General features: G+C 39.2%; 1 protein-coding gene across 8 annotated transcripts in view; it reads left to right on the forward strand.

Annotated features, from left to right (window-relative positions):
- The window catches only part of FANCC (FA complementation group C), a 64,080-nt gene that overhangs the window by 38,151 nt on the left and 13,000 nt on the right, over window positions 1-12,929 (forward strand). For all 8 annotated transcript variants that reach the window (XR_014539793.1, XR_014539794.1, XR_014539795.1 and 5 more), the window contains exons 9-11: window positions 2,757-2,913; window positions 9,770-9,822; window positions 11,614-11,713. Coding sequence is in view for 3 of the 8 variants with exons in the window: in XM_083576902.1 (XP_083433028.1) it covers window positions 2,757-2,913; window positions 9,770-9,822; window positions 11,614-11,713 (310 nt within the window). In the remaining 5 variants the exon portion in view is untranslated. The remainder of the gene's footprint in view (window positions 1-2,756; window positions 2,914-9,769; window positions 9,823-11,613; window positions 11,714-12,929) is intronic.

Below are 12,929 nucleotides of genomic sequence, written 5' to 3' on the forward strand. Positions count from 1 at the left end.
CACTTGGAAAAGAGAACAGTTCTCTCTGTGGGTAGCGTCCAACTAGACGTGAACAGCAAGAGGAAGAAAGCTATTTCATTGGGAGGGGGTGGAGTGTTGGCTGGCAGAGAGAGAAGTTTCCTTCTGTGAAATGGTGGGTGGCTTGCCTTCTACGAAATGAAAGATCTGATAGAGCAGGCAACACTGAGTACAAAGGAGTTGTTTTGCATTTTGGGGCTCAGGTTCTATATTGTCATTGTGGCCAACCAAAGTTATGATTTTGTGTAGTGATCAAGCCAATTGATTAAAAAAAAAAGTCGACTACTTCATAGTAAGTTTTAAAGATACTCTGTTTTGTCACATAGCATCACATTTATTTGGGGGCTTGGCTGATCCACAGGGAAAGGCAAGCTCACTTTATTAGGAGCACCTGCCCTGCCACAAGGAAGGCCTGATTCAACATACATCTATCAAAACCGCAGTGTATGCATTAATGATGGCATTAGGGGCCAGACCACACCCCAAACAATAAGAAGTGTTGCTTTGTTTTGGGAAGAATGTATGCCTCTTGGCATTTTATGCACCAAAGGGCACAATGAGAGAGGCAAGCAGTACACCACACAAGAGAAGTATGTTCTATCAAAACTGGATGTACCCCTCAAACTGCAGTCTATATCTATGTAATGTTTGAATAATTCAAACAACTTCATGATGAAGCTAACATAGAATATATCACAACCTTCTGTATGGGACCATGGGCTGAAATCGATCTGAAACTGAGATCGTAGTGGGAGGTAGTGGGAGACAGCAGCAACATTTCCTGGAAGTGTGAAAGTCAGATTGTTACCTGTTCACAGTTGTCCACAAGAAGCAGTGAGCCACTGACCAGAAGGAAGAATTTAGGTTAAGTCATCTATAAAAAGCCTGTGAGGGGAGAAGATAAGGGCAACTGGCTATTGGTTTAGAATACGGAAGAGAACTAATGCAAGGGAGATAGCAACCAAAGTATCATTTATCATGCAGCATGCTAATAATCCTATTATCTGCTATTACAAATATTAATAAATCATATTTAACTTTTTAAATTTAACTCTCCTGATCTATTAGTTTCTTAGCTTAAACTTAGGTACTGTGTGATAATTGGTAAAGAAGGTAATATATAGAATTAAATGGTGTCAGCAGAGATTAAAGGAATAAGAAAAGTAGGCACCTTCAATATGCACTGAAGGTGGGGGTCCTGTCTGAAATAACTTAAAGGTGAGATCTTATAACTAGAGATAATATAATGAAAAGTAACAAGCCATCACACCCTAATTTCCCACCCTAATTACATCCAAGTTTAACTAAGCAATGTTACAAGGTGTACAGCAGAACCCATATGTATTCCTACACACACTCTCAAGAGGTTTAAGAACCTAAACTGTTAGATTAAATGTGTGTCCACTATGACTATGTCCCCCATCCTTGTGCCCACAAAAAGTTCACACATCTGAGGAATACATAAAGATTGGATTATTCCTTGGAATAAGAGTAACCGTATACGGCTGCTGCTTTTAGGCAGCAAAGTTACAATATAAGTGGGCAGCATACCACCTTGATCTTGAGAGTAAAAAGATGTTCTAACTCCAAAAGCCTGGAGAGTGAGTGTGATTGTTTGCCACAGTACCCACAATAAAGTGATGTGAGAAAGGGTGGAGAAGGGGTATACCTGTCCTGAAGTAAGCAGAACCTAAATCAATGGTTTTGTTTGAGAGTTAGGTTCTCCCTGTCAATGTACTATACGCACAAGCCTACACTGTCGCTCTCTTCCCTTTCTTGGTCCCTGATCCAGTGAAGTGTGAGGCTGGTCCTTGAGAGTGTAGAGTGAAAAGGGGGGTTTTATTTTTCACAGAAGGTTCCATTTTCTGTGCAAAACTCCATTTTTTCCTATAAGAGATGATAGTTAAACTTTGCTGGTAACACGAGATTCATGTGCTGATCTTTATTTTAGGTATTCAGAGATCGGAATATTTACTCATGCCTTCCAGGTCATATTTAAGATATGGACCAGTACAAAGGTTAAAATAGTTTAGAATTCAGGGGTATGTTTTTATATTAAATTATGCCAACTTCAGTAATGCCATGATATACAGAAATAAATCATAGAAAAAGTTCACATTAGCACCCATCATTAGAACAGAACAATGTTTCTGGTCATGGGCATAGTGTGCTCGCAGTAAGTTGGAAATTGTTCATAAAATGAAGAAAAGGTTGCTAATTATTATTCTTACTGTTCTGTAATTATTCTAATTCCAGCTTGCTTCAGTTAGCACAGCAACTGGAAACAATTATGAAAGGGCAATGAAAAGGGAAATTCTGGACTTGCATATGATTTTATGTTCTTTTGAAAGGAAGGAGGGCAGTTTTGTGGTCAGGAATGTGGACTCTAAGATTAAAATGGAGGAGGAGAAAATCTCATTCACCACCAGACACTGGAAACTTAGAGCAGGGGTTCCCAACCTCCTGGGCCCATTTGGAAATTTGAGACTGTTTTTGGCCACCACTATTACAATTTTGGGGGGGCATGAACAATGGCTTTATTTCCCTCATGTCCTGTTTGTGGGTTTCCTGGTAAGCCACTGTAGCCAGAATGCTGGACCAGATATGGCCTTGGCTGATGTAGCAGGGTTGTTACGTTGTTATGGCACAGCATGGCTACTGAGGTGGGCATTGCCAGTCACAAGACATCTGTTTCATAGTAGGCTGAGATGAACATTTTATTTATTTTTCCAATACAGAAAAAAGATTTTCTTGCCTGAATCTGCTGTGCTGCAGTTGTGGCTTCGCCATCTGCCTGGTCTGGAGAAAGCAGTGCTGCAGAATCTTGAAATTCTAATCTCAACTCAGCCAAGTTCACTGGAAGAGATGGCATGCCTGATAAAATCTTCCTTATTGGTAAGTGGGATGTACTGGCATTAGAAAACTATTAAGATTTTGCTGCTCCTTTTGTACCAAAGGTCCTTTAAATATTTCTAAAATACACAATATACGTATATTCAGGAGCAAGCAGTCCAAGTGGTACTTGTAGGCTTTGTGCATATGCAATACTAAATCATGGTTTATTTGTTCATCTGAATGTGGCTTCATGGCTTGACCGTGAATAAACCACGCTAATAAACCATACTTTGGTGGTAGTTTCTAAACCTTGGTTTACATTAACCATGGTTTAGTGTTATGTGCCAACCTGGCCATATAGTCCTAGCAATAAGTAGAAGAGTAAATAGCATAATGATCCATGGCTTTAAGGTTTTAATATATGAGTGCAGTATTATTAGTAAGAAAAAAGGGTGTGACTTTCATTTTTTAATTGTTTTTATTGAAAGATTTTCAGGGCTAACAAAGGTATATATAACCTCTCTGTTTTCAGTTCATGGAGTCCTATTGATGAGTTGACTTCCTGTTATACATTTTAATAACACAATATTATTGTTGGCTAAAACTGATTGTGAATGCATCTGTCAAAAAAAGCCTCTAATTGGGCTGTAATTAGGGTTGTTTGGTCTGAGGGATGGGCCCCTATCATCCAGAGCAGCCAGTTAAAGATGGGTAGGAAGAGAGAGCGGTTTGGAAGCAAGGATTCTTTTTGTTTCTCGACAGTTATATGCCTCCCCTCCAGGTTACCTTCCCACCCATCTAGTAGGAAGAACTACTTCAGTTTCATAACCAGGCAAGAGATTTTTGCAATTCCAAGTGCTTTTGTCCTTGGTTTCACACTATAAGCCTGCCATGAAACTGCTTCAAGTGAAAAGGAAGTCTGAACAGTTCCAGTCTATAGGCATAATTTTGGATTGCCATTGGATATTCAGAGAACCATAGTCCTTTTAAGAACCAAAGAAATAATCCCAGAGATAAGCCTGTTATTTTAAGTTACAATTATTTTAAATAAATAAGCAACCAGGACAGTAATTAATAATATTTCTAATGCAACCATGAATGTATTTTCAATAGGGCTTTGCCTGAATGATGTAGGACAATGTTATATATCCGCATCTTGTAGAATACAACATTGAGCAGTATACAGAGCAGCAACTTTTAAAGTTTAGTCTTGGTAGTGGAAGACTGCTGTGCTTTATTATGGAAGAAATATGATACTCAACACTGTTATATTAGGGCTCCAAATGTAATTAAAGTGTGATGGTCTAGTAACTTCTAGTTTATGTGGTGTGCTGTTACTTGTGTTTCCATCCCTTGGGAAAAAATGAAATTGGTAATGGAAATTCTATAGTTACTAGGAAGTATAAAAACAAAAGATAAGTGTTATACAGGTTGCACATAGTGAAATGTCCTCTATAAATACTGTTTTGCTTTTCAGGAGTAGGTAACACTAGTTCTTTTTCCAGATGGTTAAAGGTGTGTGCATAAAACATACCAAAATAAGCAGGCAAATATCTTGTGTGAACTGCATGGGGAAGGGAAACAGTTACAGGTATTGTCAGAAATGAGTTGTATGAATGTTGCAGTCTTTTTGCACTGAGGCCCAGCCACAGGTATCACCAAAGTGATTTTCTCATGAATGCAAAAGCATTCTGCTGGACTCACTGGTCTTCTGTGGCCAACTCTGTTCAGTAACACCAGCAGGCGATGCTTGTGCAACTTGCAACAGCATGAAAATTGTTTGCATAATAGCATGAGAAACTGGAGACCGTGGCCCACACATGGGTATATATCTGCTGGGATGGACTTTTAGCTCAATCCACCAGTTAATTTCAGCTGATCGACTGCTTTTGAAACACAGTCTGTTCCCAGCTTTCGATTTGATGTGATTTTGTTTTTCATTCTTGATATCTTTGCCTCTTTTGTGTCAAGAGATCTGAAACTGATTCCAAGGTGTTCATATGCCCACAAGATAATTTATTGCTCCACAACTGTGAGGAAAACAACATTCATAAATGCCAATCTTGTGGATTTTGGGAGTTGACAAATATGAGATTTTTGCTGTTTTGTTGTGTTGCTAGAGAAGTGGACAAAATGTCCCGGCTTTCTGATGGTAGCAGCTATTTCTTTTTTTTAAAAAAAATATTTTTTATTAACCGGCCAATCAAATCAAATTAGATCACATCACATAAATTCCGAATTACAAAGCCGAATTTTAAATTTTGTTGGGGGGACCCATATTTCAAGATCCGAAGGGGGATTCTGATCATCTTCTTGCTACTGCGTTAATGTCCAAATCAATCCAAATCAGTCCAAACAGAGTTCATAATTCATAATTCTATCCAGTCTTATCTTGCTGTTTCCACATCACATCTTGTTCATATATTTTCTCTTTTTTCTTTATGATCTCTTCTGATAGTCTCCTTAAGCCGATAAACACCAATAATAATCCTGTGTGAATTTTCCCTTCTTCCAATCCTCAAATCGAGATGGTTTCCATATATCATCACCTTCATAGATAACATCGCTCTTTCCATCATTGATCTCGTAAAACTGTCGCTCTTAAGTCCTACTGAGGAGTTTCTCCCACAATATAAAAACAGCTCTATTTCTCTCTCCTCCCAGACTCAAGACCTCCGACAGAACTTCCCAATATGGCGACGGCATTTTTAACTGCGTCATTCCAAAGCCCTTATACATTCCACGCACTTCTTAAAACATGCTTTGGTTCGAAAGTTTATCTTCACACAGCCTTAAATCCACAGCTTAAGTCCTTAAAATGACAATTCTGACTCGTGAAGGGAGGGGATTCTTGTTTAATCACATAAGGAAAGAAAGGAAAGTTTTCCCCACCTCCCCCATCAGTCATTTGCCATACCGTATCTTGGCGTATCTTCTCATGTTTCATTCCTGTCTTGTTTTATCAGAGATCTCTTCTGTTAGCAGTCTTTACTCTCCCTTCTTCCTTGAGACATGTGCATTCCTTCATCCAAATTGTTTCTTTTGAAGTTCTTGCAGCTAGTGGCGCGGATCAGGGACGGCGTCCAGGAGTGCCGGAATCCCACAGGAGGGCTTTGTGCCTAGTGCCCCCATCCCCACAAATTCGGGGGTGGTATAGGGCACAGCAGGCAAGGGCTGTCCCCCCCACCATCCTGGGGGGGGGTAGGGAGGCTAATTACTCCCATCATAGCCTCCAAATTACCTCGTGTGGGTCGGAGAGATGTTATTGTCAGCCATCTTCCGATGCGCCCCCTAGTGGCCCCCCGGTAGCAGCTATTTCAACAAAAGTTAATGTAAAGTAACCAGTTCGGGGTGGGGATCTCTCCCTGGTCTCTCATCTTGGAATCTTTAGTTGAAGCTGCTACTATTGCTAAATAGAAACTGGTAAACACACTTGTCCCGTATCCTGTCTGCATCAAACTAAGTTGGTGGCAGCTGCTGCGACAGTGGTGGCTTTGTTACAGGACTGAAAGATGTGGGAAGAGATCTCTCTGCCTCAGAGTTCTGAAACAGGTGCCACCATCCGTAAGAGGAGCACTTGGTCCTTCTCCCTTCCTGTGACCTCAGTGTTTGGTGCAGAGTTGAGCTGACAGCAGTATGAGTGTGCCTTCACAATGGGTACTAGGGAAGAGGAGAACAAAAGCCTTTATAGCTCACTGGCTAAATATGCACTACAACCTGGTGTAGCACAAGGCTTTATTTTCTGCCCTTTCCTGGCTACCCATGTAAAAAGATGGAGTTCAGATAGAGCTAGGGGTACTGACAAGGAAAAGCACCTGCCAGTTTCTGATGCTCTTGGGCTAGTTTAAATAAAGTCACATTTCACTTTGTGCAGATTTTGTCAGATTCTTTCAGTTGACAGCTTTTTATTTAGATTCCACTAACACTGTGTATTGCTTAAGAGATTTTCTGTCTTCTATTAAGAACCCTTTGAGCATGTAAACATTCACTGTAACATTTCAAATAGAACACAATCAGTGTTTGAGACTAAACGTCAGCTAAGCTTAACTTCAACAGAAAGTTGTAGAAACCAAAAATCAATGCAGGTGATACTGCAGTGCAGTGCAAGTCCACGTGACATCAATTTATTGCTAGCTAAACCAAGCTATTAGTTAATCTTACATAGAATTCTTGACTGGTTCCAAAATGCATTTGATATTGCAGACTCTGCAAACTAAAATTACGTATGGCCATCATCAAGCTTACTTATTAAGTTGTTTGTGTCCAGCAAAGCCTGGTGTTTTAGCTTCACAGCAACTTTATGAGGTAGATTAGTTTGAGAACTTCACAGCTGAAAAGGAATTTGAACTTACATAGTTCACTTTGGCACTTGCATAGTCAAACTAACCACCCATTTTGTAAGAAGGCAGCTGTCAGAACTGAGCATGCTCAGTGGCCATGAAACATACTTGTGAAGGAGAAAGGGAAAATGGGATAGGGGATGTGTGAATGGAATGGTTAGGATCCTGAACAGAAGCAACCCACAGTGCAACATTTCATTGCAGGGCCCCACTTGTACACTTTTATTACCAATCTCAGTTCTCCGAGTGCTGATCCATATGTGGCCCATCCACCCACACAAAGGAGCTATCAGTAGGCTTGGGGGAACCACAAGATTTGAAAAAGTGCAAAAAATCTTTAGTGGGGGGACCCCGTGGGGGGGAAACCACAAAACCATTCCACAAGAACTGAGGATGCTCAGTGACTACACAGTGATAATTGACTATTGGGGGTGGGGGAGTGGCTAGAATCCTGAATGGCAGCACTCTACAGTGTAACATTTTGTCATGGATCAACTTTTTCCTTACTGTATTTAAATATGTGTGTGTGTGTGCGCGCGCGGGTGCGTGCTACTCTTCTTGGCAAAGAAAGGTAAAAATGCAGGACCATTGCTAAAGTTAAGGAAGTGTTAAAGGCTGTCTAGTAAATAAGATTCTATGGTATGGTTAAAAAAGATAGTGGTGGTAACCTTAATAATATGAAAACCACCAGCCTCCAAATTGTACAAATATGTGAAACTGAGCAGCCTAGTAGCAGTTACTGTGTGCAAGAAAGGCACTACACCTCCTGCCTACATTTTGTCATTTTAACATATATCACCCAATTCACTTTCAAAAGGAATTTGGAAATGACAGTTCTTCAACAATCTGTAATTTTTATTTTATTTTATTTTTTTAGAAATATGTGATAAAGCCAGCTGTGAATAGTCATGAACACTAGGTGGCATACATTTAATATGATAACTTAAATGCAACTATATGGCAAAACACTGGAGTACAACATGAAAATGAGGTGACATGTAATCTTTTCAATACGATAGTGACATGTGAGGAAAAATGAGAAGATGTTTAGACTAACAGTTCTCTTCTCATTTCCGCCTTTATGCTTTGTGAGATCTATACTTCCTCAAAATATTTTCCCCTGTGTAGCTGGCTTGGCTACATGAATATTTGCTTTGAGCACTTGGAGTAGAGCTTTCCCAACATGAAAGTTGGATGGAACAATTTCTGTTTGCTCAGTGCTCCAAGTTGGGGCAGCTAGTCATAAAAACTGTCTGGAAAGCCATTAACCCATCTTTTTATCCTGTGGCTGATTTTCTTTAAAAAGAAACAAAAAAATAAGTATAAGAAAGTGACTTTGCATCAATAAGGTGAATTTGTGTATTGTAAATATTAGTATCTTTTGAATGCTGATATTCATTAATTTTTAACTTTGAGAATAATAGTAAAAGTTAAAAATAACCTCTGACAGTCACTGATAAATCTCAGATGAAACAGCCTTTAGCTAATAACCAAATTGATACAGGACTTTTACTAAATCATATTGTTAAACACCCAAAACAAGTCTCATGACAGCATCATTTCAGATATTTACTTGCCTCCTATGAATTTGGTTACATAGACTTTTGAAATAAAATTCAAATCTATAAAGGATATGAAAAACGAACCCTGGGAAAAGCAATGGTACTTTGGGGAAAACTTTTACACCTGTTAAAGGTTTGGTAACAGCCACCCACAAGTATGGGGCCACATTGCTCGGAATAGACCCATGGAAATGTATGGCCATGATCAACTTAGGTCAATTAATACTCTTTCTAAGCCCCCTTCCAATTTGCTTTAGCCTTCCAGAGCAGATTAGGAAAGAGGGGCTGCAAGAGAGGGGAATTTGCTGAAAAATGCTTCTTCCCCATTCTGCCAAGCCCTGTATGATAGCCCACAAGAATAAAGTGTACACCCTAGAACACTCAGAATCCTCAGCAACACGCAAGGGTTCCATAGCAGGTGAGTTAATGTGTCAAGTGTTTTATGAAGTTAGAAAGTTTAAACCATTGTCCTTGGAAATTCAAAGACTAGGTAATTAACACAACAGGCTTGGAAAGGGTCCCTCCCACCCCCCGCTGTTTAGGTTTTTAACATGTTAACAGTAATATAAATTGCGACCCTACTAGATTCTCTTCTCCTTTTTTGGGGGGGGGGAGTAGTGGATTGCATCATGGTCTCTAGAAGTTATGCATCTTTTAATTTTTTTTACTAATTTCAGTAGCTTGAAAACAACCAGGCTCTCATAATTAATTTCCTGTTTCCATTTTTATTATAACAAACCATCCTCACTTGCTTAACGTCACTGTTAGTCTCAGTCATTCCCCTGAAGTCACTGCATCGTGGGAGAGAAGAAGCACATTTAAGTTATTGGACTAAGATAGCCTTCTCCACCCTGGTGCCCTACTATTGTTTCGGACTACCAGCTCCAATCTATCGAGAACTATATTAGAGTTACATGCTTTGGTGACCAGCTGTTTGTCTTGTTGCTTTGTGTTGAGTTTATGATACAAGCTTTGTCTAAACTATCCTATTTGTTCTTTTGTTATTTGCAACAGGACCAAGCTGCATGTCATCCAGCTGTCTTCAGAACTATAGACGAAATTTTCAAGTAAGATTACATACAATTTATGTGGAAGGATTTTGCCTATCCATCCCAAATCAGTAAACAATATAGAACTGCATTAGAATGTCCCAGCGTTCCCATATATTAAATATGGTGCATCTTGGGATAGCATTCACAAAATTATGAAGAATTGCTTAATATCAAGAATCTGATCCACAGAACAACATACGCAGCTTAGTTTCACTGCTGGCTATTCAAGGCAAAGAATTAAATGCAAGATGTTGTATAACTGATAGTAGAAAAACCAGCCTGTGCTTGAGGTTCTTACATACACATTTTATCATAGCAGCCCCCACCCCACACATGTCCAAGTATAAGAGAATCCATTTTTGTTTAATTGTTTGATTCCACTACATGCCACAAAGATACTGGTTTTTGAAATTTATCTACCCATGAAAACTAAATAAGTTGTAGAATTCAAAAGTGGCAAGGAATATTCAGGAAAAGAAATTTGAATGATCTTGAGGGAAGTGGTTTTCTTTTACAATTATTTTCATTTCAGATAGTTTCAAGGGATATCAAATCAGTAATGAGGCTGTCTTTGAGTTCTGAACTTGAGAGGGAGCTTTGGGAGCAAATCCCTTGCTAAAATATGGACGTGCTAAAAGTGAACTCTTCCCCCACTCAACAATTCAGAAATCACTGAGCCATTTCCAACAAGACCATTTACCCCTCCCTGTTTTGGATTTGCTTGTGGTGTAACCCTCCATCAGTTCTAGAGTTTTCTGCTGCTCATTCCTCTCCTCTCCCTACTTTCTGGACATACTAAGCTGCAGGATGGGGAAGGAAACCTGTAGCAGCAAAGACTGGCAGCAGGAGAGCTTGCCCTAAGTTCCTGTTGTTTTTATCTGCAGTTAGAACTTATGAGATGCTCAGAACCTCCATTGTTGATAGGAATTTGGGGAAATTCCCAATTCCTTAGAAGGAAGATTTTTAAAAACAAAACCAGTGTCCAGAGTTCTCCTTGGCGGTCGACACTGAGCATGCAGGCATTGCAGACTGGAAGCCTGGGAACTAAGGGTGAGCTCTCACCTTTGGAGACCAGGTGAGGAGAGGTAGCAGAGACATCAGATGAGTTCTTTCAAAGCTTATGATGAATGTTGGAAGGTTGCCCAAGCTTTCTCCAAGTAAACTTGAAGAGAATGAACCACTTACAAATCAAGATGGGGGAATGAGAGCGGAAATGTCCTAGTGCACACAAATAAATTGTAATCCACATGCAAAATGTCGTATTGCGCATCAACAGTATTAATATGACAGCGAAAACAGATACGCTGAAGAGTTGGGAGAATGAGGATTAGGGAAGATGGAAACATGTTTAACCAGAGCCAGGGGATGAGCTCAGAGGTTTGATGCCATTAAACAATAGCTGTGCCATTTCTTCCTTTCATGTCCCTGCTTCCAGAGCAAACTCTAGTATGAGATTTAATATGTAAGAAACGGAGCAACTAGATACTGTGTTTACAGTTGTAGCTGGAGGGTTTGCAGTTGCCAAAACAAGGTAAAACAATTGTAGCTTGACATTGGATTTGTAATAACAGCAATTATATTGCAGAATGGTATTTGTATGTTCATTTAAAAAAAAGAAAAGAAGAAGAAGCAAAGTGAAGTTAGTGTTTTTATTTCCCAGGTTGCATAATAGCTAGATAGGTTTGAGACCACAGCCCAAGGCATGGGAAGAATGCTCTCATTTGTTTTTACCTTCTCTCAATTAATGGTTGCATGATTGGCACACTCATAATCTGACCTGTCATACTTAAACTTTTTGCTGCTCAGGAATGCACTGCTGGAAACCGATGGAGCACCAGAAGTAATGACCGTAATGCAGGTATTTACACAGTGCTTTGTTCAAGCATACCACAAGAATAATAAGCAGGTTAGTTGAATTCCATTTTTCATTATTATTTTTTAAATGAGATGCTTCAAAATGTAGTATAAAAAGAACAATTTTAGGTTGCAAAGTGCTAAAAGAATACAATGAGCAAAATAATGCCTTGCTGCTGTAGTAAATGAATGCCAAGATAAATCTGAGGTGTCTTAAATGGAATCAAACGTTAGAGGTTTTTTTAGGGGGGGGGGAGGCTTAATCCACAAATTATTTTCACAGCATTGGTTCTCAATTGTAGATTATATACTTGTACAAGTTATAATAAACTGTCCATTTGACAAAACTATGCTTTTTATTTCTGTACTACATCATGGATCTATCGTGCCTTTCCACCTCATAGGGATGTCTACTAGTTAATGATCTCTCTTTTCTCACAAACACACTCTCTCTCAACAAGTATTAATGAATAAATATTTATTCTAGATTTATACCTAGAAAAACTGTAACAACTTGACCCTACTTCTTAACGTCTGATTCTTCCCTATAGTTTTGTACCTGTAGTACCATTGGGATTACTTCATTTTCCTTTAGGCAACCAAAGTATCCATGCTTGGTAGTCTGATGCTTTAGTTTGGGGCCACATAATCTTTTCAGGTTTTACTCCCATAAAACTTTTCAGAGAACCATATACTGCATTGTGACTTTTAAATTTAATTGGGGGAACTGTTAGTTAGTGAAAAGATGGGTCTTACTGGAACTAGTACAGTAATTGACTAATTAGCATTGTGATTAAATCTCTCTTTAGTTTCAAAAGGTATAAATTAGAGTTGAAATTGCAGCTGTCTCAGTTAATATGTACAGATGCCACTCCCATTAATTTTATGCAGCTTTATTTCTATGGCAGCAGCACATTTTGCAGCCTCAGGGTGGTGGGGGCGACTGAGTGGAGAACGTAATCCAAGATCCCACACACCCTTCAAATAGCTAGGAGCCAACTATGCTGTAGAGGTTGTTTGTGTGCTTTGTTGTTAAGCTCTTTTTAAAACATTAACTAGATCTTCTATATGTTGTTTGCATGAGATTTTATTTTCACTCTTTATTAGAGAAGAGAAATACTTGGGTGTTGGTTTGGCATGCAGGCAGGAGTGCTTGCAGCTCTTTAACTGTACATGTCTTGAGTTCTGCACAAATCTTTAATGTAGAGGATGACTGCAAAGCAGTCAGAATTTCTCCAAATCTTTGTGTATATGGATATAAAATATAT

Source organism: Podarcis filfolensis (genome assembly GCF_964270895.1).
Source record: "Podarcis filfolensis genome assembly, chromosome: 11".
Taxonomy (NCBI): Eukaryota; Metazoa; Chordata; class Lepidosauria; order Squamata; family Lacertidae; genus Podarcis; species Podarcis filfolensis.